The sequence below is a fragment of the Diorhabda sublineata genome, chromosome 5 (assembly GCF_026230105.1).
Source record: "Diorhabda sublineata isolate icDioSubl1.1 chromosome 5, icDioSubl1.1, whole genome shotgun sequence".
Classification (NCBI taxonomy): Eukaryota; Metazoa; Arthropoda; class Insecta; order Coleoptera; family Chrysomelidae; genus Diorhabda; species Diorhabda sublineata.
The window spans coordinates 702,580-726,706 of NC_079478.1; the positions used below are offsets into that span (position 1 = coordinate 702,580).

A 24,127-nucleotide genomic window follows, 5' to 3' on the forward strand; every position below is an offset into this window, starting at 1 on the left:
CGATATCATTTATTGTACACAATACGTGACCTCTACCCTTAACTATTGACTTATAATTAAATACGACTTTTACGATTTAGATTTATTTCGTTATTAGCCACAAAATGTACAAGATAGTTACTCGCCATAGTGTTTTTCTAAAATGGAGTTTGTTGAAAAATTTGAGGTACGCGAGTGCGGGACCACCGCGTCCCAATGGACCCTTGTTTCCTAGAAATGACGATTTTCCTGCCAGACACATAGGACCTCGAGAAAGCGATGTCAGTACTATGTTGGATACGCTGGGATTTAAGGTACACATTTTTTTTTCTTACAAAAATAGTTATTAAAATGAGATATCCAAATTTATAAGAAAAACTACTTTAATTTCCATACTATTCATCGTTATCTATAATCAAATATTTGTTATCCGCTTTAAATTCGGACATTATTTAAACTTCTATTTGGTATTGAAAATAAATAAAAATACAATGAGACGCAAAATACTCAGATATCAAGAACCACCTAAATAAAATTAAAAAAAGAATAAATTTTGTATGCTACATGCGAAATAACTTCAGTACAAGAAATTGATAAAAAAGATGGCAGTAACAAAATATATAAAAAGCTCGTGAATCATTTTTATTAGAATCAGCCAGGGCCGGATTAAGATTTATAAGGCCCGGGGCTAAAATAATGACGGAGCTCTCGTAAGGAATTCGGAAACCCGGAAAAATTCACAAAATAATATCAATACGTTAGATTTGTGGTGTCAACACATCAAAAAATACAAAATGATTTCCAAACGATGGGGCCCGGGGCTATAGCCCCGCCCTCCCCCCCCGCCAAGCCTCTAGCTTAATCCGGCCCTGGAACGTTAATCTCATCGGTTTCAGAATTTTTTTATGTTTATTTGATTTGGATTTGGATTTAAAATTGTTCAAAAATTTCTTTTAAAGCCAAACATTTTGACTATTCAAGCGTGAGACAAAGAATAGTTAAACAAAAGATTCATTATTGACAAAATATAAATTTTTCTACAGAGTCTGGATGAATTGACAGAAAAAGCCGTTCCAGAAAGAATTAGGTTAGAAGGAAAATTAAATATCGATGATCCTATAAGTAAGCATGAAATTTTTTCAAACTAAGTATCTTATTGTCGAAGTCTAGAAGTTTATCCATTTCATTATGATCTGTTACAATTAATATTTCCATAATAAGATCATTTGGAAAGTCTACAAATGTCAGGTTACTGTACTTAGGGTTATATCTAGATAAAAAACTTACGTCGAAGTTACATCTCAAAAACAAGGTCGTATGAAATAGAACTATGGAGCTGCGAATACGAATCTACTCAACATTTAAATCCAAAACACCCATTATTTTAAGTAAAGCCCCTTGGCACCCTTTTGGAACCAAACAAGCAGAGAAAAAAGTGAAGAGACTAAGGCACACAATAAATTCTCTAAAATTACCGTTAGAGAATGGTTTCTGAGTCACGTTAATGACTAATTAACCATTTTCTTACCACTATGTTATGAAGTGGATCGTAAAATTGCAGTGTATCAATAAAAAAAAGCCGCGAGCAGCAGAGCTCCATCACGAAAGTCGAATTTAACTAATACGCAAACAAATCTTTCCATAAAATGAATTTCTTGGAAATGATATCAATTCTCTTCAATCTTATTTCTTTATATGGAAAATTTGCTATTCCCCAATAACTTTTCGTGTCACAAGTTAACTCTCTTTCGAATGAAAATTTATAATTTCAATAGTAAAAGTAAAAAAAATCACCCTAGCAACGATCACACTCGTTTTATTCATTAAATAGGAGGCGGTCCAGTTCAACAATTACAACGATCAAAATGATTTCGGGCGTTTTGTGCTACATCACCTCTACTTGCATGCGAAGTTCGAACCCTCTAGTTAAACTTTTTCTGGCCAAAAAATAAGAAAATATAACAAAAACGCCCATAAAATGGAGAGGGGTGGAGATGGAAAGTTTCGACCTTAGACGGGAAATCATCTCGCAACTAATTGAACCTACATGTGAAATTTCATTTTTCAGTCGCTTTTCGTTTGACCTGCAGAGGTGAGCAAAGGTCAAAAACCACTTTTTTTGCACTGCGATCCCTCGAAATATTCATTTGTTTTCAACCAAACTCTAATAACATCAATCCGCCGCCAAAAAAGCCATGTATGCTAATTTTGAGCCAAATCGGACCCATAGACATTCGAAAAACCATCATAATCCTGTTCAGGAGGTCTCAAAACATGGGAAAAATGATGTGCCCCCCATTTTTCTTCTAGTCATGCCTACCGTAATAGTCTAAAATAAAATAACTTTTAATTATATATGTGGCGTAATCAAAGTACGTTTTAGTGTATGGAAAATATCCCTTTTTGTTTTTTTAAAATTCATTTATTTGTTTTATCATACTATATAGCAACTGATTTATTTCAGTCTAACGCGTACGATTTTGTTTTCGCTCGATCAACAAGAACACAAGATAACATTTATCGGATTTGTCCATAGGGGGTCTAGAAACATGTTATTTGTCAAAACATATTTTTGTTTTTGATAACAGATTATTCAAATTTCGAAAATTATAGAATGACGTTAATTATTTTATTCATGACCTTGTAATTTTATACATTACGATGTTTATTACAATCAAACTCAAGAAGCTATACCGACGAGGGAAATTTTCAGAATATCTAATCGTTTAAATACTACGATGAAAAAATTGTTGCTATTGAAAACCAAAATGATATCATAGAAGAGAATAATTTAATTTAGCCACCACGTGCTTTTATGATCAAATTTTTCTAAACAAAAATCACCAGTTTCGTAATAAATAATAATATATTGTGTAAGTGAAATTCGCTCTCGTTTATTTACTAAAAATAGTGAAGTATTAGTGTTTTCATTTTGTTTCCTTTAGGCGAATACAACCTCATCAAAAGAATATCTAGTATAGCAGAAAAAAATCAAATATGGAGATCGTACATCGGTATGGGTTATCATAATTGTTGCGTGCCGCATACTATAATGAGAAATATTTTTGAGAATCCTGGTTGGACTACTCAATACACTCCGTATCAACCAGAGGTAGATAGGATGATAGAGAACTTATAACTGGAATTGTTCCTATGTAAACCGAATTTTTTAGGTGGCCCAAGGTCGATTAGAAGGTCTATTGAATTATCAGACGATGGTAAGCGAGCTTACTGGTCTGGAAGTCGCAAATGCTTCATTATTAGATGAAGGAACAGCTGCAGCGGAAGCTCTCTCTTTATGTTACAGGCAAAATAAGAGGAAGAAGTTGTTGATATCCAATTTACTTCATCCTCAAACAATTTCCGTTATTCAAACAAGATGTCAGTCTTTAGGATTGACCGTACAAGTTGTCGATGTATTCGAAGCCGATTTTTCGGGAAGAGATATCGCGGGGGTGCTGTTCCAATATCCTGATACCGAAGGAAATATATTAGATTTTGATTCGGTAGCTGAGGCAGCACACGCGAATGGTGAGTTTGGATAAATCGAATATAAAGAAATTGAAATACGAATTTTATTGTAGGTACTCTGGTTTGCTGTGCAACAGATCTATTGAGCCTTACCTTACTGCGACCTCCTAGTGAAATTGGGGTTGATATCGCAATTGGTACTTCTCAAAGATTGGGGGTTCCTTTAGGATATGGTGGTCCGCATGCAGGATTTTTCGCTTGCAATCAATCATTGGTGAGCTCGATTATAATTTTTATTTTTCAAAAAAAGAAAAAATTGTTTTTTTTTTTAGGTACGTTTGATGCCAGGTAGGATGATTGGGGTAACAAGAGATGCGGCTGGAAGGGACGGTTATCGTCTCGCTTTGCAAACAAGAGAACAGCACATCAGAAGAGATAAAGCTACTAGTAATATTTGTACAGCGCAAGCTTTGCTGGCTAATATATCTGCGATGTTTGCAGTTTATCACGGACCTCAAGGGCTCAAAGATATTGCGACTAAAATACACAATATGACATTGGTACGGAAAATGAAATAATACGCCGGTTTTTCAAATTATTGTGAGTTTATTTTCAGGTATTGCATCATGGCCTACAACAAGATGGAAACGCAATGTGTAACAAGCTATTTTTTGACACGTTGAAAGTTTATCCAAAATTACCAATCGAAGAAATTAAAAGTAGAGCAGCCGTTAAACGAATTAACTACAGATATTACGAGGATAACGGCGTCGGTATAGCTCTAGATGAAACCGTTTCATTACAGGACGTAGACGACATATTTTATTCCTTCGGGTGTACACAAAATGTAGAAAATATCATACACAGCCCAATGGTTAGAGAAAATGCAATTTATAAAAGTCCTTACAAAAGAACCTCTCCGTTTTTGACTCATCCGGTATTCAATTCTCATCATTCGGAAACAAGAATAGTTAGATACATGAAAGTATTGGAAAATAAAGATGTATCTTTGGTCCATAGCATGATTCCATTGGGTTCTTGTACTATGAAATTAAACTCCACCACAGAAATGATGCCGTGCTCGTTTAAACATTTTACAGATATTCATCCGTTCGCTCCGTCCGAGCAGTGCCAAGGCTACCATCAATTATTCGAAGAACTAGAGAAGGATCTGTGCGCAATAACCGGTTACGATAGAATCAGTTTTCAACCGAACAGTGGAGCTCAAGGCGAATATGCTGGTCTAAGAGCTATACAATGTTATCACGAAGCTAGAGGAGAAGTTCATCGAGACGTATGTTTGATTCCCATAAGTGCCCACGGTACTAATCCGGCCAGTGCGCAAATGGCTGGAATGAAAGTAGAACCGATAAAAGTTCGTGTCGATGGAACAATTGACGTAAATGATCTTAAAAGAAAAGCCGAGAAATTCCGAAATAATTTATCTTGTCTAATGATAACTTATCCTTCGACTAACGGGGTGTTTGAAGAAACGGTGGCGGATATTTGTGAGATAATACACGATAATGGCGGACAAGTTTATTTGGACGGTGCCAATATGAATGCTCAAGTAGGACTATGCAGACCAGGTGATTACGGTAGTGACGTTTCGCATTTGAATCTTCACAAAACATTTTGTATTCCTCACGGAGGGGGCGGTCCGGGTATGGGTCCTATCGGGGTTAAATCTCACTTAGCTCCTTTCCTTCCCGGCCATCCAGTGATTATACCTCAAGGACACAACGGTAGCTCTGGTGGTGCCGTAAGCGCAGCGCCTTACGGCTCTAGTGCAATATTACCTATATCATGGGCGTATATAAAAATGATGGGACCGAAAGGTTTAAAGAAAGCTACCCAAATCGCTATTTTAAACGCTAATTATATGTCTAAAAAATTAGAATCGCACTACACGACGTTGTTTAAAAGTTCCGCATCGGGATTAGTAGCCCACGAATTTATTATAGATACTAGAGAATTTAAAAAAACCGCTAAAATAGAAGTGGCCGACATCGCTAAGAGATTAATGGATTACGGTTTTCATGCTCCGACGATGAGTTGGCCTGTTGCTGGTACCCTTATGATCGAACCCACCGAATCCGAAGATAAACAGGAACTCGACAGATTTTGCGACTCGTTAATATCTATAAGGGAAGAGATTAGAGATATCGAAGAGGGAAGATCCGACGTTAGAATTAATCCTCTGAAAATGGCGCCTCATACCCAAGGGCAAGTTATTAGTAGTTCTTGGGAAAGGCCGTACAGTAGAGAGCAGGCGGCTTTCCCCGCACCTTTCGTTAAACCCGAAACGAAAATATGGCCGACTGTGGCAAGAATTGATGATATATACGGCGATAAACATTTGGTTTGTACTTGTCCACCAATATTGGACGAATATAATTATTAATGAATTATTTACAAACGTTGTACGAAGGTTGCTGCTCAAGTTTTCAAATAGACATTAACGTTTTTCACTACAGTGAAATTAATGCGTTCGAACCAATTGTCGAAGCATTTCGATTGAAGTACATCCAAAAAAATGTAAAAAAAACGTCCACCTCGTAATTTATTTTTGATTCTTCGGTGCCAAACAAGAACGGTACGACGGATCACGACCCATCAATTCGACGTTTTGACTATTCAAAAAATGATTCATGTTCAGCGATTAGTTTCCTCGATTTTCCTGGCAAACAAATGCTGGCATACCATTCAGAATTGATCTTTTTAGGTTGCTCAAATTGAACGGTAGAGACATGCCTAATTATTCGCTTCGAAATGCTTCGTGCGCGAACAACTTTTGTTGGATTCGGCTCGTTTTGAATGGTCTTGTTTTTTAGTTTCGGGTTTATATGCATAGATCGATGATTCGTCACCTGTCACGATAGCGTCGCGATTAAATATTTCTTTGCACCAATCGAAACGCGAACAAATTTTTTTGACAGCAGAATGTCGATCAATATTGAATGTATGCTATTGCAACTGATGTCCAAGGACGTACAGCATCTGGCACAACAGTCTATTTTGGACGACCTTCATTTTAGCGAAATGAAACTACGATTAAATTCAGAAAACCAGCGAAACACGATGGCTCAAGATGGTGCTTCATCACCATAAGTCGAAGCGAGTTGATCGACACACTGCTGTTGGTTTATTAATCCACGTTGAAAGTCATAGAAAATGTCAATGTCAGATTTGACATATTCACGTCAGTGTTGCCGTATCTCAAAACTCGAGTAGCAACCCTCGTATTACCCAGTATTACCTCTCTTTGAAAGGAAAGTTCTATTATATATAATAATACTATTTGTCTAAGTTAATTAACGTTTATTTTTGCATAACAACTTTTTGGAAATATATATTATTTGCTACAAAATATTTTTAGAACGAACGGACCTGGCACAGCACAAATAGTCTCAACAAGGATATATTCACTTACATATCTATTATATGATTATTTAACATACTGCAGTTCGTGCTAATATTATTAATTTTTTATTTATTTATTTCCCTTTTCTTCTATTCACTTTTCGTTTAAAACAAAAATTATAATAAAACTAATCAAAATATTAATTCAGAAATTACGAATGGGATTTAAAAATTTTAGTAAAAACTGTAGCAAATGCTTTGGGTAAATGGCACATTATATTGATACTAATATTCGATTTCTAGCAAGTCAATTATTTATTAAACAGACTGTTTATTGCGACCGCTACACCAACACTCATAATTATACTGTTTGACGCGCGTTTCGATAACCAAGTTAACGTCTTCAGAGACAGAAGACGAAACGTGGATCAGACAGTGCAATTATGGATGTTGTTGTAGTGGTACCAATAGACAATATAAATATCACTAAAGTTCAAAAAATTCCAACTTCGTAACGACTTCTTACAATCATAAAATTGTAGAAAAAAGGGTGTATAAACAATGCTAGCACTAACCGAACAAAAATATGAACTGTTTCCAAATGGATTTTAGTACGTACATGAAAATTATATTGCAACGACATCGGTTGCAACAGTTGATGCTTCTATGAACCGTTTTAAAAAATATTACCAATTATAATATCTTAATTAACCTAACCTGTATAGATAATAAATTATTTGTAGTTTACGGTTTTACAATTTAGATCTATACAATAAAGTGTTAAAGGTCATAACAAGAAGTTTTATTTCCATCCTTGGTAACCGAATCTATTTAGTTTATTGTTTCAAACTTATGCAATTAAAAATAACATTAAATTACGTATCGTTAGATGAAACAAATTAGATCCCAAATTATCAAGCAAATGTGAATTATTATTTTTTTCTACGCCCATGTCTGTAAACGTCAAAAATCGTTCTGTCAACATTTCTTGTAAATGACATTTGACATTAACATGCACGTAATGAGATCTCATAACATACACGTGCGTTTTGAGAAGAAAACTTAAACTTCCTGGTTTAATTAAATTGCAATAAAATTTTGGTCTATTTACACAAATTTAGTCAATTAAAAAGCATAAAAACTTAGCATTAGCGAGATATATTTAGAATTGAAAAAGGGATGCCCCTAAATGTAGGCAGCACATTATGCAATTTCTTTAAAAATAGGATACGTTTTCTTAAGTAGCGTGCTATAAAAATGTCATTTATATTGTCAATTTCTTGAACAAAATATGATTGTATCCGAACATTTTCTCAATTTTATCTACACATATGTCTGATAGTAATAAATAATAAGGCACAATCGAACTATTATAATAAAATTTAAATAATTGCGATGTTTTTATTTAATGGAAAAAAATGAATGGGCGTAGAAAAAGTATAGTACGTTACACGATTTGTAAGCCCATTACGTACTCATGAAATTTGTTTTGTAGACGACGTCATCTGAAAGTTGCTCGTTTTGTATTCATTCATTCACCGAAAGCTGCGTTTTGAGTGTTCCATGTAGTGAAAGTGACAGTTCGGGACGCTATGGAGTAGACAACTTTGTGACTCTAGCCACTTCAGTGTTGACAGTTGACAGTTTCACTTCGACGATAAGTTAATAAATATATTAAGGGGAAAAAGAAGTTGATAGTTCCGATGTAAGAATAATCGAAAAATTATATTGACGCCAAAGAGCGGAACGGAAAATCGAGAGAAGAATGCAAAATCTTCAGAGAAGTTAAACCACTGTTTAATTTGAGTAAAAATTAACTTAAAAATACAATCAGACACGCAGAAGATACAGTTGTACTTTGTGACGAATTGAATGGACTGCAATGCCTGGGTCGAAGCATTAACTGTTCTAAAACAAAATATATCGTACTTAGTCCCTTGCTGTACCATGACACACGGCTACAGGTAAACGGACAAGCGATCCAAAGAGTGTCTTGGTTCCTACATTACTGAACAACTGGATCCCGATAAGGAAATAAAATGTAGAGTTGAGGTAGCTTATGGTAATAATTTCAACTCTGGAAACGGATGATCAAATGTTACATATGGTCAGTTCTCTTATATATCGAAGCATGGACTTTTATCTATCTATCTACCATTAATCGATTAGAGGCTTTTGAAATGTGGTTAAATAGACTTATTTGGGACAGATAATGCTTGGTAGCCGATTTAATATCTTCCGGTTGATTATGATGGGTAAAGTTGAAGGTCGTAGAGGAATTGGAAGGAAACAAGCTTCTTGGTTGAAGAATATTAGTTAATGGACTGGGATAAGAGAAGTAAAACAGTTTAGACTAGCTCAAGATAGAGAGAGTTGAAATGATAACAACAAAAACTCCATTTTTCCAATTACGAAAAGTTCCCTCAAGAATTTGTTATTTTTAATGAAATTAATTGTTATGAAAACAAGTCAAATATCAAAACCACATTTTTACACTTTTTAATTCGCTACGACGTATTTTTTTTTCTTCTTAAAAACTAGATTTTTTTGAAAATACAACCAATATTATCCAATCAGTATGTCTTTAATATCAAATTTTAATGATATAGTTTGTAATCTAACTTATCTTTTTCTGTTTGTCACTTTCATAACAAATTAAACTTTTATTTTGTTAGATTAGAAGCAAAATTGCTACTTTTTGTACAAGCCGAGTTTCAAAGGGACTTCTTTACTTTGTCTGGAACAAAGCGGTACAGGAAAAGGATTGAAGTTTTGATTTGGAGATCTAAACGGCGATTTTGAAGGAGATAGGGGAGTTTTCGAAGGTGATTTTGGATTTGAGCTAGTACATGGTAGTACGTCTAAGTGAAAGGGTTTTGTAATTGGATTAATATCACATTTTTCTTTGAACTTGTCTATCGATGATATTCCTTCTTCATCAGCGGTGAGATAACTATAACAAGTGGTCGAAGGAGTCCATCGCAAAGGACTATTTACAATGTTGACATCGGTACTTACATCGTAATTTTTTAATTCTTCTAATAAAATGTCGTCGTGTATTTCCGTGGCAAAAATTGAATCCTCAGTAGTAGAAACGTCATCTGAGCATTGATTTGTTGATAATACGTTTGAGGTGACTTCACAATTATTCAGATGTGAATCCGTAGGATCGAATATTGTCGATTTGCATTCTTTCTTGGGCGACGCTGAATCGATTTCGATTGGGAATTGTCCGGATATGTACGGACGATCGAAAGTGAATATCGTTTCTGGTTTAGTGGAGTCAAATTTAATATTATTCGGACTTAAATTGGATTTATTATAGATAGTTTTGATATCTTCCTCGTTCAATTGCACATTGTTAATGTCGCCTGAGTTTTCTTCATTAATTGTAGTAAATAGCTTCGGTTCGATTATCATTTCCTTTCTGAAATCATTGTTTATAGCGCTCAATCCTTCAAACGTTTTAGATGTAGGTTTATTTAATATCAGTTCGTTATATTTTTCATCTAAACTTTTGCTTTTTTCAAGTATACTGGTATATTTTGATCCGTATTCTGGAGATTTAACATCCTCCGTCTTACCCATATCGATTTGATTTTGTGTCGCGTATTTATTACTATAATAATTATCTACTTCGGAATAATTTCCGCCGAATGAGTTGTCTAATGGACTTTTAACTGGTTCTATCGTCAATGGAGGCGAAGGAGATAATCGAGGTTGACATTGCAAAATTCGGTGGAGTATTAAAGAATTTTCTTGAATAATCTTCAATGCTCTTTCGCTATTTCTTCTAGAGTAATCATGTTGTTCCTCAACTAAATCGTCGACTTTTAATCGATCCGATAAAAACTGTTCAAAATCAAAATTCTCATCATCAGATTCAGTTTTAAATACTATTAAATTATCGTCACTTTCAACATTGTCAGTCGTCAGTAGTGTTTCATTTTTGGAAGGTGAACTATTTGTTTCTATTTCTACAGTGGCACTTGTATTGTCGATTTTCATAAGATCCTTATCATTATCGAGGGGTAGGTGGTCTAATTGACATAGTTCTTCTTCATCGGAAGAACCATTTTCTTCATCACAAAGTTCCGTATCGCTGGAACTGGAGCTCGAAGTTTGCTTTGGGGCATCTTTCCAATGTAGTGTACTGGAAGATATTTGCCTAGCGGGAGGTATAGCACCTTTTGGAGGTCCTAATCTTTTAGCGGGTATTAGAGCGCTTTTACCCAATAATAGGTGGTTCATAGTAACCGGAGGAGCTGGTGGAGACTGTCTAGAAATAGCTGCGCTTATAATTATATGTGCCTGCCTTTGCCTCTGTTTTAGTTTAGCGTATTGTTTTTTTAGTCCACTGATATCTAGCGCGATACTTTGTTTTGGGTACAATTTCAATTGTTTGTCAACTGTTTGCGGCAAAGTAGCGCCCCACGGATTTATATTATATAAATAGTGTTCCCTAAGTGTGTTCAGTTCCGTTAAAGGTCCGATATCTACGACCGCTTTGATTAGAGTATTACCGTCTACTAACTCAAATTCTAGAAGTTCCCTGGTCAAAACACCCATCATACAATAAAATTCATCGGCACTTCTTACTGTAAGGATTTTATCAGCTAACACTTGCCATATGGCCAACGCCGTACGTAGAAGAACTTCGTTTCCTTCAAGAAGAATCAAATCCCAGACGCGAAGAACCGTTGGATGAGGCAAACAGTTGCAAAAAAGTGTAAGGAACCTGCAAACAAATCGAAAATAATTATATAAGAAAGACAACATAGTACAATACTAAATTAGTGAACACCTGTGTAGGTAATCGGTATTAACTAACACACTACAAACAGATGTTGTATGTTGGATGGTCTCTGATGTTTGTTGGCACTTTCTGCTTTGTCATATTGAGTATTCGGATCTTTAATAATATTTTTCTTGTAGTTATTCGTGTTAATAACTTGATCCTGGATAGCTATCATGAAGCCTTCGGTCTCTGCAGAGCATCTGTTTGAAGCTTCTTTGTCAACAAGCGGTTGGTTGAGGTCGTGATGATGTCTACCAACACATTATTTAAGTCAGATTCTGTCGATGCGAGATTGAGGGGTGAATAATCCTTTGGATATAATCCGGTGTAGAGTTGATATTTCCGATTTAGTACGAAAGAATTCACGTAGTTTCTTTACCTGTCGAAAGTGCGGGTTAATAAAGTCAATCAAGCCTCTCCCACCCTCTTTTATTTGTTGTTCTTCGTCATCTTTGTTCGTGTCAACTTCTGAATAACCTCTAGCTTTGTTTTCGTCCACTTCAGGATTCCAAAAGGGTATGATGAAACAGGCGTGGCATAGTTGATGATTGCTTGGACTAAATTGCCTGCATTTAATTCGGATTTCATAAGTGATTTAACCCTTTCGGTGTATTGATCCTGGATTCTAGCTTTAGTTTTCCATCGCCAAAGAAATACATAAAAAAACATTAGGAAAGTATTGAGCTTATTCCAGTATAAAAGCGACCGAAATATCTAGACATATTATCTCTATATTCGCACATCTAGTTAATTAAATTGAATTATACTTTATGTTTCGAATCTTCCCACAATGCTTTCAATACCTTTACCATTGTATATTCTTCATACAATGCCTTTACCGTCTCCACATTTCATTCTACATAGAGTATTTCATTGTATTATCGAATGAATACATTTTACGTTTATTTCATTGAACGCCGAACCTTTTATCTATATAATTTCGAGTATTAAAATACCAATTTCTAAATAGAATTATTATCCGACTCCATTTCGTCGAATGGCACGTTTCCACAGTTCTGGAAACTAGTTTTTGGACCATATTGGAACTAAAGTTACTAAAGGTGATATAAGACGGTTCACTTTTCGGTTCTCTCACAAAATGGCAAAACAATGAACGTTATTCGTTAATTTTTCGTTCATCGGAGTGCGATTTATCACTTTTGATTCATTTAATGCCTAGACGTTTCATTCTTAATGAAAGATGCTGAATGAAAGACAGAAATGGATAAAAAGTGAACGCCTGATATCACCTTAAGGGATTGTACGAAAGCTGGAAAATCTTTACCGACTTGTTGGTTAATTAATTATTGCTGTAGTTTCGATAAATGTTTTGGCGAAGTTTTAATATAACTGGATCACGCAATCTGTTCTATACTTCAAGATTCTGTATTCTGTAGTGATCATCATCATCATCAAAATCAAAGAAAACTATGAAAATATACGTAAAATAACGCACGTCGTTTACCAACGACGCCGACGTTTCGACGTGAAGATATAGAGGTAGATTCGATACTTTCGAGACAAACCTCGTATATTTTCTCGTTTGAACAGGAATAATTAATAAACGTTATGAAATTATCAAAGGTACAAAAAGGCTTGGTTAAATAGGGGAGCTAAAATAAAAGGATTATGTCAATTATGACACTCCATACCATCAAATTGCATCTGTTCGACCGACAGATAATTACGGGTGGCATATTAATAATAAATTACGATGTATATATACCAATACACTCTGTATAATAAAGGTTGATGGGGAAATTGCAACAACGACAGCTGATTTATTGAATTATTAAAAGAAAAGAAGGAATATATTTAGATATTTTTTCAATTATCAATAATTTATTGACTGTTGATAGTCAATCACAACGTTCTCTACGTATTACTATGAAAAAAATATATGTGAAATAGAAATTTTAGACACTTATCTCGTGGTTTTTTTGAGATTTTTTAAAATCTACTGGTCCGCATCAGTTCAAATTGCACTTAAAATCAAGTTTTTTCAAGCCTTTTCGAATGGTTCCAACCGCGATGGAATCGATCGAGCCATTCAAAAGTTATAAGAGATCTGATGGAAACTCGATTTTCGAAAAACGGGGTAAAACCAATAACTTCCATATTTTTGGAAATTTTCAATTATCAAAAACTTCATTTTCGGTTTTTGTTTCTCTAACGATAACTCACAAACAAATCAATTAATTTCGACGAGACTGGAGGCGATCGACGTGGTTTTTTGAGGTTAAAAGCTGATAAATTTTTGGAATCGATCAGTTTCAAATTATTTCAAAAGGCCCACAATTAAAAATCGATTTTGTTGCTTATTGTTTTAATAATATAAATATAAATCAATATTCAACTCAATATAAAAAAGTGTATAAAGTATATATAAAAGTGGTAACTTACCATTGCATTGTGAACACATTAGTGAGAGGTGGTTCGTAACTTCTACTCCCATCCTTAGCTGCATTCTGAAGATTGTCTAAATGTTTAGAAAGTCGGGGGAATCTGGTACGCAACAGCTCCCTAAATACCGCCATATCGACCGATAGTCCTCGCAAGCTGTCTGCGAAATAAGAATCCGGAAGGACTCCTTCTATGAGATATATCATTAATTTCAAAGCGTCACTTTCGCATTTTTCAGTTACTTGAAGAATTAAAGCTGCCAACATGTTGAATCCCTGACAATAACCTATGAATTTATTGAGAAATTTCATAAAAAATGTTAATACAGAATTCACAAATTGGATTTTTAAATATTAGTCGGTCAAAAAGGATTGTGTTTTTATAAACGATCATCTAATTTTTTTCCATTTACTTGTAACAGATTTAAAAGTAGTATTTTTTATAAAAAACGAAATTACAAAGCTTTCAATTTACTTTACAAAAACAAAACATCGCAGCAAAATAATAATGCCTACAAGGTACGTACGAATATTTTTTATAAAAGGAAAACAATTTGCTTTGCTGTATGAAACGCGAGTTTTTCACAAATCCATATTTAATTTCAATTAGTCAAAATATCAGTCCATTTAACTTGATGAAATCAGTATTTATATCAACTGTATTTTTTTTTTTTTTGAATTGACTGTGTAGATATCCATATCATCTAGTTATAATTTAATGATTAGTCTTTTAGCTAATGTGTTAATAAAACTTTAGTATGTTGTAAAAGTCATGAAACACATAAAATCTAGTCGCGGGAGTAGTAAAACTAACACCAAGGCTACCAAGAAATTAATTGAAAACTAGGGATGAATTTCAACAACTACGAGGAAAACATTCAAAATTGTTTGCTTTTTAGATACATTGAGATAATTTATGTAAGCCCAACCAAATGTTTCCTGATTCGTATTTTAAAATAATTTTACGTTTTTCTTTTTATTATTAATTTATTTATATGTATTATAAACTTACCCACAACTTTGTTCCACCTTGCGTACGCCAAAAGAACCCTTTTAAGAAGTACCTGGTTTTCCTGTCCGTCCTCTCCGCAAAATAAACTACAACCAGTCCTGTGTAAATCTTTAACTATTTGAACGCCAAGTTCTGCATCTGCAGGATGAGACCATTCGCTGAAACAGGTTCTTTCTACTTTAGGCCAATCGACTCCTGTAAAAAATAACGCTTTCAACAAATTATCTTCATATCAATTACGAAAGTTACCTTTTCCTAACAAATGTTTATCTGCTAATGTTAACCAGAGTCGTCTTCTGAACTCTGGTGGTATCCCACCAGGCAATTGAGCTACCATTTTCATGGCGTTTGCCCATTGTGAAAACCCAGTATCACCTGGTAAAGGGTGGATACTGAAGCGCCTATCTTCGGAAGAATCGCCTTCAGGCACACCTACAACGATAATAATAAAAACATTTTGTTGAACGTCAAAAAATTAACCGTTAGATTTTCGATGTACTACAATTTTTGACGCTTATATTTTTTTTTATTGGCTACTTTTTTTATATACCCAACTTTTAATGTTTTTTCGCACTTTTATTTTTAATTTTCGGACATTGAATTGAATTCGCGTATTAAACATGGAGATTGTAGGATCTCAATTTAATTCTAAATCCGCGTACGAGATGGATTTGGGATTTGTGAAGGATTTTCGAATAACAAATTACTCTATATATATATACAGAGGTTTTCATTTATAATTGGAAAATTGAAAATAAATCTACATATTGTACGTAATTTAGAATTCCAAATTGGAATTGTGGATATGATTTCAATATTTTAACAAATCTTATCGACAAGGTAATAATCGGAATTCATCATAGTTTTTTGACAAATAATTTCTGTAACAGATTTTCAGGATTAATCTCGATTTTATGAATATTTTGAGATAGGTTTTAAAATTTAACAGTCGAGGTTTTACTTGTCAATAGAATGAAGCTTTTCGGACATGTTTATAACAATTTTTTTTAAATTTGTGATGTTTTTCAATTAACAGTTGTTTTTTTTTTCATTAAAATTGTAAAACACAAAGCTAAATTATAATTTTTATTATGAATTGTAACATCGAATTTTGTTTTGTTATATAACTTTAAACACAAATAATAAGTTCGTACCAGGAATATATAGAATAAAAGTTTTTGCAAATTTATCAAGAAAATTACGTAAAGAGGTCATTGTACCTTTCGATTTATCAAAACAACTGAAGATAACCTATATGTTTATAACGAAAACAAAAATTATAACGGTGTTAATAAATATTAAAATAATTCTGCATTATCCACATTAAAACTGTCCATATTTCTAAGATAAAAACACGCAATATGCTTGTAATATATCAATAAGAAAAAACTACCGAGCTTAAATAATTATATAAAATGAGTTTATTATTGATAAAAATATATAAACTTACTGGAACAACCCGAACCATCAGTACTCGAGGTAGTAGCTTTACGTATTGAATTTAAAAAACCGCTCATTGGTAAAACATGTCTTTATCCTGATCATAACTTGTTCAAAACTAAATTGTATACATTTTATCAGGTGAGTTTCAAAATCCAGAAAATAGAATTGCACGTTACGGTTTTCCATTCATCTTTGTCATACGCATGCGGCTAGAGAAAAATAGAAGCATGCTGTTTAACCGATTGATTTTTCCGGGACGCAGCGACACTGGATCAATTGGGAATTGTGGGTTTTCGAGGGATCTTTCAAATTAGCGCCGAATCGGAGCGTATGACAGTTCACGAAAAATTCGTCGTACAATTTAAATAGCAAATTTTACTCAAGTTGTTTCAAGGACAAGAATCATCGACAAAAGTAACTTTCTAAATATTTTTTTTTTGTAACAAATAATCGACAAAATTTTCCAAGTAGTTACAGTGGAATTTTGACGAAGGAATGCGACGAGAATCGAAATTGAACTTCTGTTATACATCGGTTAAGTTTTAAAATATACTTTTAGTAAAAAATTTGTTACTAAAGCAATTCATAATCGTTTTGTGTAGTCACAATATTACCGCTTATAGAATACTCAGTGACTGGTCTATAATAAACGCCACTATTGATTTTGTACTTACATTTACCAAGATGTTCGGTTATGACGTCACAATACGCGTCTCTTTGACGGCGCAGGGCGTCGCGTCGTTTCAGCTGTCTAACGAGTACACTACCCATGCGCTCCACGTAATTCTTCAAACATGTTAGATACGTCAACAACTCGTCCAAATCTAAAATAAAGTTATAACCGATTCACACGTCTTAATTCGACAGACAAAAATTATTATTTGATTTATACATTTTTAACTGTACAAAGATACTTTTCTAGCATTTGGTTGTGAATTAAGGCTTCCTAATAAAGTCCCTACTAATTATTATTTATCGAAAAACCAAAAATTTCGGCGTCTTCACCTTCTAATAAAGTAAACCTCCGCGTGAATCGAATTATTTGCCAAATAAGTTATTAGAACAGTCACAAGAGTTTACTAGAAACTTAAACTTTAATATACACATCAATCGTGATTTGTTTGTTTATTATACTTATACTTGATTAGTTCATTTTTGGAAATATTCGTCATACAAATAATTGAATATTTAATATGGATGCTTTTAAGGATTTAGAAGATTTGTTTGATGAGAAATGTTCAGACTAACATATCTTTCTCCAGCTAGCGACTACTTCAACGTTAACCTTAACAAAAAACACGTGCGAATATAATTACGTACAGACAGTGTTGCCACAATTTAAAAGCTGAATGTAAAAATTGAAATAGAAAAGATGTATAAACATAAGTTTAAATTAAACTTTTTTTTCCAAAACTGTTATAGACTGTGCCAATTAGTATTTTAAGGATGAAAAATTTATATAAAGTTTACCGATAAAATTAGCAATGCAGTACAAATATCTCGCGATCTAAATATAAATCAACTTGGCTCTGGTTTTTAATTATTGTTACAATTTCTAGTTTATTTTATTAAACTAAAATATAAAATAACTTTATATTTGCAGAAATCAACGATAAAGATGAAAGGTAAGTAATGAAATAAAAAAAATAAAATTTCAGAGTCAAAAATAAAATTGTATTCTATTATAGAATAACTTATTGGATATCAACACCTCTGGTATAGTACATACTCCCAGTGGGAGAAAACGAGGAAATTGTATTAGAAAAAAGGAAAAATGTACTAGCGTATAAAATACACTAAAATGTACTAAAATTGTACAAGCTCTGGCAACACTGCACACCAAAGTCGTTTTTTAGCTTATTTCTTTCTTTATTGAATACATGGACGATTGCTATATAGACATCTTCCATAATGTTACCAACAGTAGACTATTTTTTAAATACATAATAAAGTGACAAATACTTATTAGTTAGTTCGGATTTAAAACCAACTAGGGTGAAGAAACGGTAAACATTTATTCGACAATTGACAGTTCCTACTAAATTTATGTGGCTAATAATAATTGGGAAATGGGAAATGGTTTTGGAAATAATGTTGTAAACAAATTACCGTTTTCTCTGAAGTATGACAGAAAACTGGATTCTCGTATTCAAGATTTGAGAATACAAACAGTTCATTTGAAAGGATATTAATTGATAATAATGCAGTCAAATTCTGAATGTCTTCATTTTGTGATCAAATAAATGTTATATTTTTCATAAAAAGCAATGTAAATTAGAATGATAATGAACTTAGAAATTCCTCGAGTCTTATATGTGAGGAAAATTAGTTGCCATTATTAACGAGAGACTCTGTCTAAAAAGATGAAAAAGATCCATAGCTAATGTGTTAATAAAACTTTAGTATGTAGTAAAAGTCATAAAATACATAAAATCTAGTTGCAGGAGTAGTAAAATCAATACATTTCCGGAAAATAATTGAGTTGTCGAAGCCAACAAGAGTTGAATTGAAAACTAGGGATGAATTTAAAACAGTTATTATAACTGTAATTGATAATTTTCACTGAATAGAAATGAAAACAATTTCTCAACGAAATGGGAAATGATTTTGTAAACAAATTACATCTGAAATATGACAGAAAACTGATTTCTCGTATTCAAGATTTGAGGATACAAACATTGACAAATATTCCATCGTCTTTGAAAGGATATTAATTGATAACAATGCAGTCAAAAAAAACTGAAAAAGATCGACAGTTATATATTCGTTTTACGAAGAAGCGAATAAAACACGTGTATCGGATTACATTAAATGTACGGCAACGAGAAAAGCATATAAAAATGAATCAATTAAACGTTATGTATTGAAGTGATTTCGATATAATTATTCTAATAGGTTTTGGATCAAATAATAATAGAAAATAATGAAGAATAATATGAACTTGCTTCACCTTTATCCTCTAAATTAACAACTTCGGCCCAAGAACTTTTATGCGATTTTCCAGAAGTAGAGTTATAGTCTGTGGAGGTATGAACACTATTATAAATATCCATTAAAAGCTGGTCCACTAAAGCAGAAGCTCGTCTTTTTTCACTTTCGTCACCGTTTTCCATCACTTTATTATACGCGGACGCTTTTTGTAAACCGATATCATACGCTAAAGACATAATAATTTTCCTAGGGAAATTATCCGTTGTAAGATTTGGAGAAGTTAATATAAGATCTCCAAACATCTCACGATGACATTCTACCAATGGTTCGATTTTATGTGTGGTCATAATATACAGTAACAGTAATTGTGCGATAACAATTTCCGCTTGTTGATATATGTGTGTATAGGTACCTACTTTTATTAGTATTCAACTTTTGCTACGAAAATAGAATGTTGTGATAACTGATATTAACTTTTATCAGACGCGTTGTTATAATTATTTTGGGTTAGCTTTAAACGCGTGTTTTGACGTGTGTGTCAATTGAATTATTAAATCAGGTGCATTTGTTTATATCTGTCTATAATAATCTATGTCTTAGTCAAACACCGGATTATCTACAACCATATGGTGACAAATAAGTATATTTGTGATTTTAGTCAAACTGGACACCTGTTAATATGATTTACATACTCATGAATAACTGTTCTGAAATATTTATATTGTTTAAATAAAATATCCATGTAAATTATATTCAAAAATTATTTATAATTTGATTAAAACTTTGTAATATCGGTTTATTTTCATTTAACAGTTTTCTAATGGAAGAAAACACACATGAAATTCTTATCGTTTATTTCAATATCCATCAATGTAACACTATACAATTTGCAAATTGAATTTTATATAAGCTGATCTACTACAATCTCAATTACCGTTACCTCCATACGCCAATTAAAGTTTAAATGAAAAATAACCAATTAAACAATCACAAAAATCTTAATATAAATACCTTTTAATTTTATTGCTATTATGAAGAAAATTTCATACTACACTCTTAAAATTAAGGTGCCTTTCTAAATATACAAGTCAAAAAATATTTATATAATGCGGTGAAAATAACAATTACAGTTCAATATTTTTTTTCTTCCTCAACTGAAATTCGTGGGCAAGAATAATTAATCATTTATAGATATATTTTACTTATATAACATAAAAAATGTTACTACAATTATCATTTCAAATATATAAATTCTAACAAGATGATAATTCGCATAAATTTTCTTTTTTATGTTTTTACACACACTGCTAGAAATTTATTTGGTAATCTCACCATAATCGGTAATAGAAAATTTGATTTGCAATTAACTTGGGCTCAATTTGAAAAATAATTAATGTTTTATTCACTCTACAACAAAGTGATAAGAATTTATGAAAAAGTTTTATTTCAGGTTTTATTTTTACATGAAATCCTGTCTTCTTCTAAATCAGAAACAAATTTCTTTAATCTCCAAACATGTTAAACTAACCAAAAAAAAAAATAAATAAATTTCTTTTGAAAGATTTTTATTGAAAAATCGTAAAATTACACCTAGTCTTAGTAAAATTTCTCAATATTGTGTAAGAAAATAAATAAATATTAAAATGTGAATTCACGTAAACTGATTATTAATTTTAGCCATCATATGTTTCACATAACAATAATAATTTACAAAAAAATTGTAGTTGCCACTTTCGAATGCATAATTGCACTTTCTAATAAAAATAAGGTTTGAATAATAAATTTATCAGGTTTATATTTATACAGTATTGCAAGTCTTGTAGCCTATGACCTACTTACTTGTTTATTCTCAATTTTTTCATCCGCTACAATTCAGGTCACTTTTATCATTAGGTTTAGAAATCAGTACTAATATTTCATTTTTTACATGTTTTACTGATCTAAGTACTGTAATAACATTCAAAAATCTCTTAATTTTGTTCTCATCAATGTTTCTACATCCGTTTTTCAAACTATTTTCACTCTGTAATAAGTTTTTTTTTGCTTGGAGGTTTCAGGTCGAGTATTTACTACATTAGACAATGATTCGTTTAATTGTTTTTTAATTCCATTTTCTGGTGGTGTTTTCTCATAAACATCATTAATTCAAAATTAAGACATTAACAACATTTTACCAATTTCATATACTAAGCTTAATCAACTTTTATTATATGACAATAATCAACTAACAAATATTATAACAAGTTATTGAATTTACAATTTCAAATAATAAAGACAATATTTGTAATACGAAAATATGTATTGATTTTAAAAAATTAAGTGTAGAGATAACGAAGAGGATTTCACTACCTTAAAAACGAAGAAAATGATATGGCGACATTTAATCACTTGAGGTAAACCCTACCGTACAAACTGCATCTAACCATAGCCTGCAATTATATAATTGATCCTAATAATATTTTCTCTTTTACCAATTAGTATACATGATTAATATTTATGTCTTTAATGAAATCCACAATACATTTCAATTTTATAACAGGCAAATCTCTAATATTTCAATTGTCAATGTCATTCGATATTATAGTTTTCTTTTCTCATGTTTGATAATTTTTATTATCATAGATGTCTCTGCAAGTAGTGTTGTTTTGTTGAATTTAAATCACGTTTATAGTGATTTGGATTATGTTTTCATTGTATTTTTGGGTATAATTTTACAAAAATTTATTTCTCCTGTTGTCGGAAGCAACATTTTGAATTGGTTGTACTATTAAATTTTATTAGAACCAATCATAGTCCGGTCAAATTAGCCCAAATAATAAGAATGAAGTTACATAAATTCCCATCAAGCTGAAAATCAGTAAAATTGCACAAGAAAATAGCAAAGCTGCATATTAACATCGTCGAACTTCATCAATTGATAATTTATTTGATGACAGTTCCAACCAGTCAACAGTCAAATTTCTTACAAATACTCACAACTTTTTGAATTATTATATCTCAGAAACATTGGCTTGTAGGAAAAAAAGTATTGATAAGTTTTTTGCAGATAATTTTATGATCTCCAATTTTAGTCTGAGGTATTTTTATGATAAAACTTACCGTTTTGCTGATAATCGCGAAAAACTCATTTTTTTGACCTACGACTTTGATAAAATTGTTTCTAAACACGGAAATGATGGGGAACATTCAAATTCTATGTTCAGTTGTATTTTTTTGATCTATGTAACTTCGAATGTCTAAACTGACCGTACTATTACATATACATCCACCAAACAACCCTATATTGCTAAAGGAAATTAAATGGAGGTAATTATATTATATATTTTCTTGCTACTTTCCACAAAACTATAACTACGTATCATGTAAAATCTATATATAATAATTTGTTACAGTTTTTAAAGCTTATTGGCATATTGACAGAGCTCCAGTGTATTCACAACATGTGATTTATAATATATTCACCGTAATACACTGAGAATAAAGCCACGTTAGAGATCGTTTTAGTTTAACATTACTGGTTGCATAACTAAAAGGGATACATTCGAAAAGGTTATCCTCAAAATTGATATTTTGATTGTTTTGATTTATTTCAGTAATATTAAATCGAAGTATTCATAACTTAGCAAAGGTTTTGGATAATCCATTTTCGAATTATATAAACAAAAATTCGTTGCCATATATATATATAACCATCGATGCACACAACATACTTTATATTTTATTTATCTTTATTTTTTTTTTTTGAAAAATTTCTGTTATAGATTACAGAGGACATAGAGAGTAGATCGAAATATTAGGACACACAAGTAATATTGTCATTTTATTTTTAAACACTACTTGAACATAATACAAAAATTTGGATTATTTTACATTTAGTACGACCGAATAAGAATTCAAAGTTTGGTAAGAGTGAAATGTGGTTACTTGAGACGCGACTTGTATTCACGAAATCTCGATGAGATCGTAACTAGAATATAAATTAGTTTATCTTTTAACAGCTTGGGTGAATAAATTTTATTCAAACTGTACATTATGAGTAACATGGGAAATTTCTGGTAAAATTTCACCATTGTCGTGGAAAATATATTTATAATGGAAATTTAATTTTGTTAACATTACCAACTTAAAATATTGCTAATAACTTTAACGACCATCAAAAAAATTCAATTAATGTTTTACATTCAGATCAACAACAATGATAACTTAACAAGAGGTACCTGTTGGCACCTGGCCCAAGGCAGTGAATAACATACATCAACATATTGCTCAGCAAAATTCACCAACTCCACAATTCAAGTTAAACGAATCATTCAACAATCTCTTCAAATTCTTCCTCAACCCTTACCTTCAATACATATTTATAGCAAAAAATTTCAATTATTTATTATTGAAATTAAATGAAATAAATTGCCATTAATCATTCGTTTTATTCCAAGAGATTGTAGACTGATACTTGGATCAACTGTCCTAACAATAGAAACAAATTTGGTAATTATCGACATGTGGATTTAAATGGATAAATTTTTACATGTCTCCGAAGATGCCGGCAAAAGTTTTTCTGAGATTCTTCATTGTATCTTCCGTATCCTCAGCGAGAGTTTGGGATTGGCTACCTTGACGTTGAAAACCTGGTCGAGGTGGAGGATCTGGAAGACGTCCAGTGCTAGGAGCACTGCTTATTGTGCTTGATTGAGATGCTGGTGTAATACAAGATACATTAATTTAGAA

At 32.2% G+C, this 24,127-nt stretch overlaps 3 protein-coding genes across 4 annotated transcripts in view; 1 reads left to right on the plus strand and 2 right to left on the minus strand.

The window, feature by feature from the left end:
- Positions 1 to 73: 73 nt before the first annotated feature.
- LOC130444062 (glycine dehydrogenase (decarboxylating), mitochondrial) lies at positions 74 to 7,603 on the plus strand. Its single transcript, XM_056779038.1, has 7 exons — positions 74 to 293; positions 1,023 to 1,101; positions 2,925 to 3,091; positions 3,153 to 3,510; positions 3,564 to 3,724; positions 3,783 to 4,010; positions 4,067 to 7,603. Exons 1-7 carry the CDS (start codon positions 105 to 107, stop codon positions 5,852 to 5,854), a joined length of 2,970 nt encoding a protein of 989 aa, XP_056635016.1. The 5' UTR covers positions 74 to 104; the 3' UTR covers positions 5,855 to 7,603.
- Positions 6,751 to 19,732, minus strand: LOC130444061 (uncharacterized). Of its 2 annotated transcripts, XM_056779036.1 has the most exons (6): positions 19,419 to 19,732; positions 17,143 to 17,292; positions 15,275 to 15,457; positions 15,026 to 15,220; positions 14,015 to 14,300; positions 9,485 to 11,551 (listed from the first exon to the last, which is right to left on the minus strand). In XM_056779036.1, the coding sequence occupies exons 1-6, from the start codon at positions 19,699 to 19,701 to the stop codon at positions 9,505 to 9,507; spliced, it is 3,144 nt and encodes a 1,047-aa protein (XP_056635014.1). In that variant the 5' UTR covers positions 19,702 to 19,732; the 3' UTR covers positions 9,485 to 9,504. The 2 variants fall into 2 exon arrangements, with proteins under 2 accessions (XP_056635015.1, XP_056635014.1); XM_056779037.1 differs by lacking the exons at positions 17,143 to 17,292; positions 19,419 to 19,732 and adding an exon at positions 16,476 to 16,683 and having other exon boundaries at positions 6,751 to 11,551.
- Positions 19,733 to 20,241: 509 nt separating this feature from the next.
- The window catches only part of LOC130444346 (synapsin), a 74,107-nt gene continuing 70,221 nt past the window's right edge, over positions 20,242 to 24,127 (minus strand). Inside the window, exon 11 of the mRNA XM_056779433.1 lies at positions 20,242 to 24,096. Within this exon, the coding sequence (XP_056635411.1) occupies positions 23,924 to 24,096 (173 nt within the window). The 3' untranslated portion in view covers positions 20,242 to 23,923. The remainder of the gene's footprint in view (positions 24,097 to 24,127) is intronic.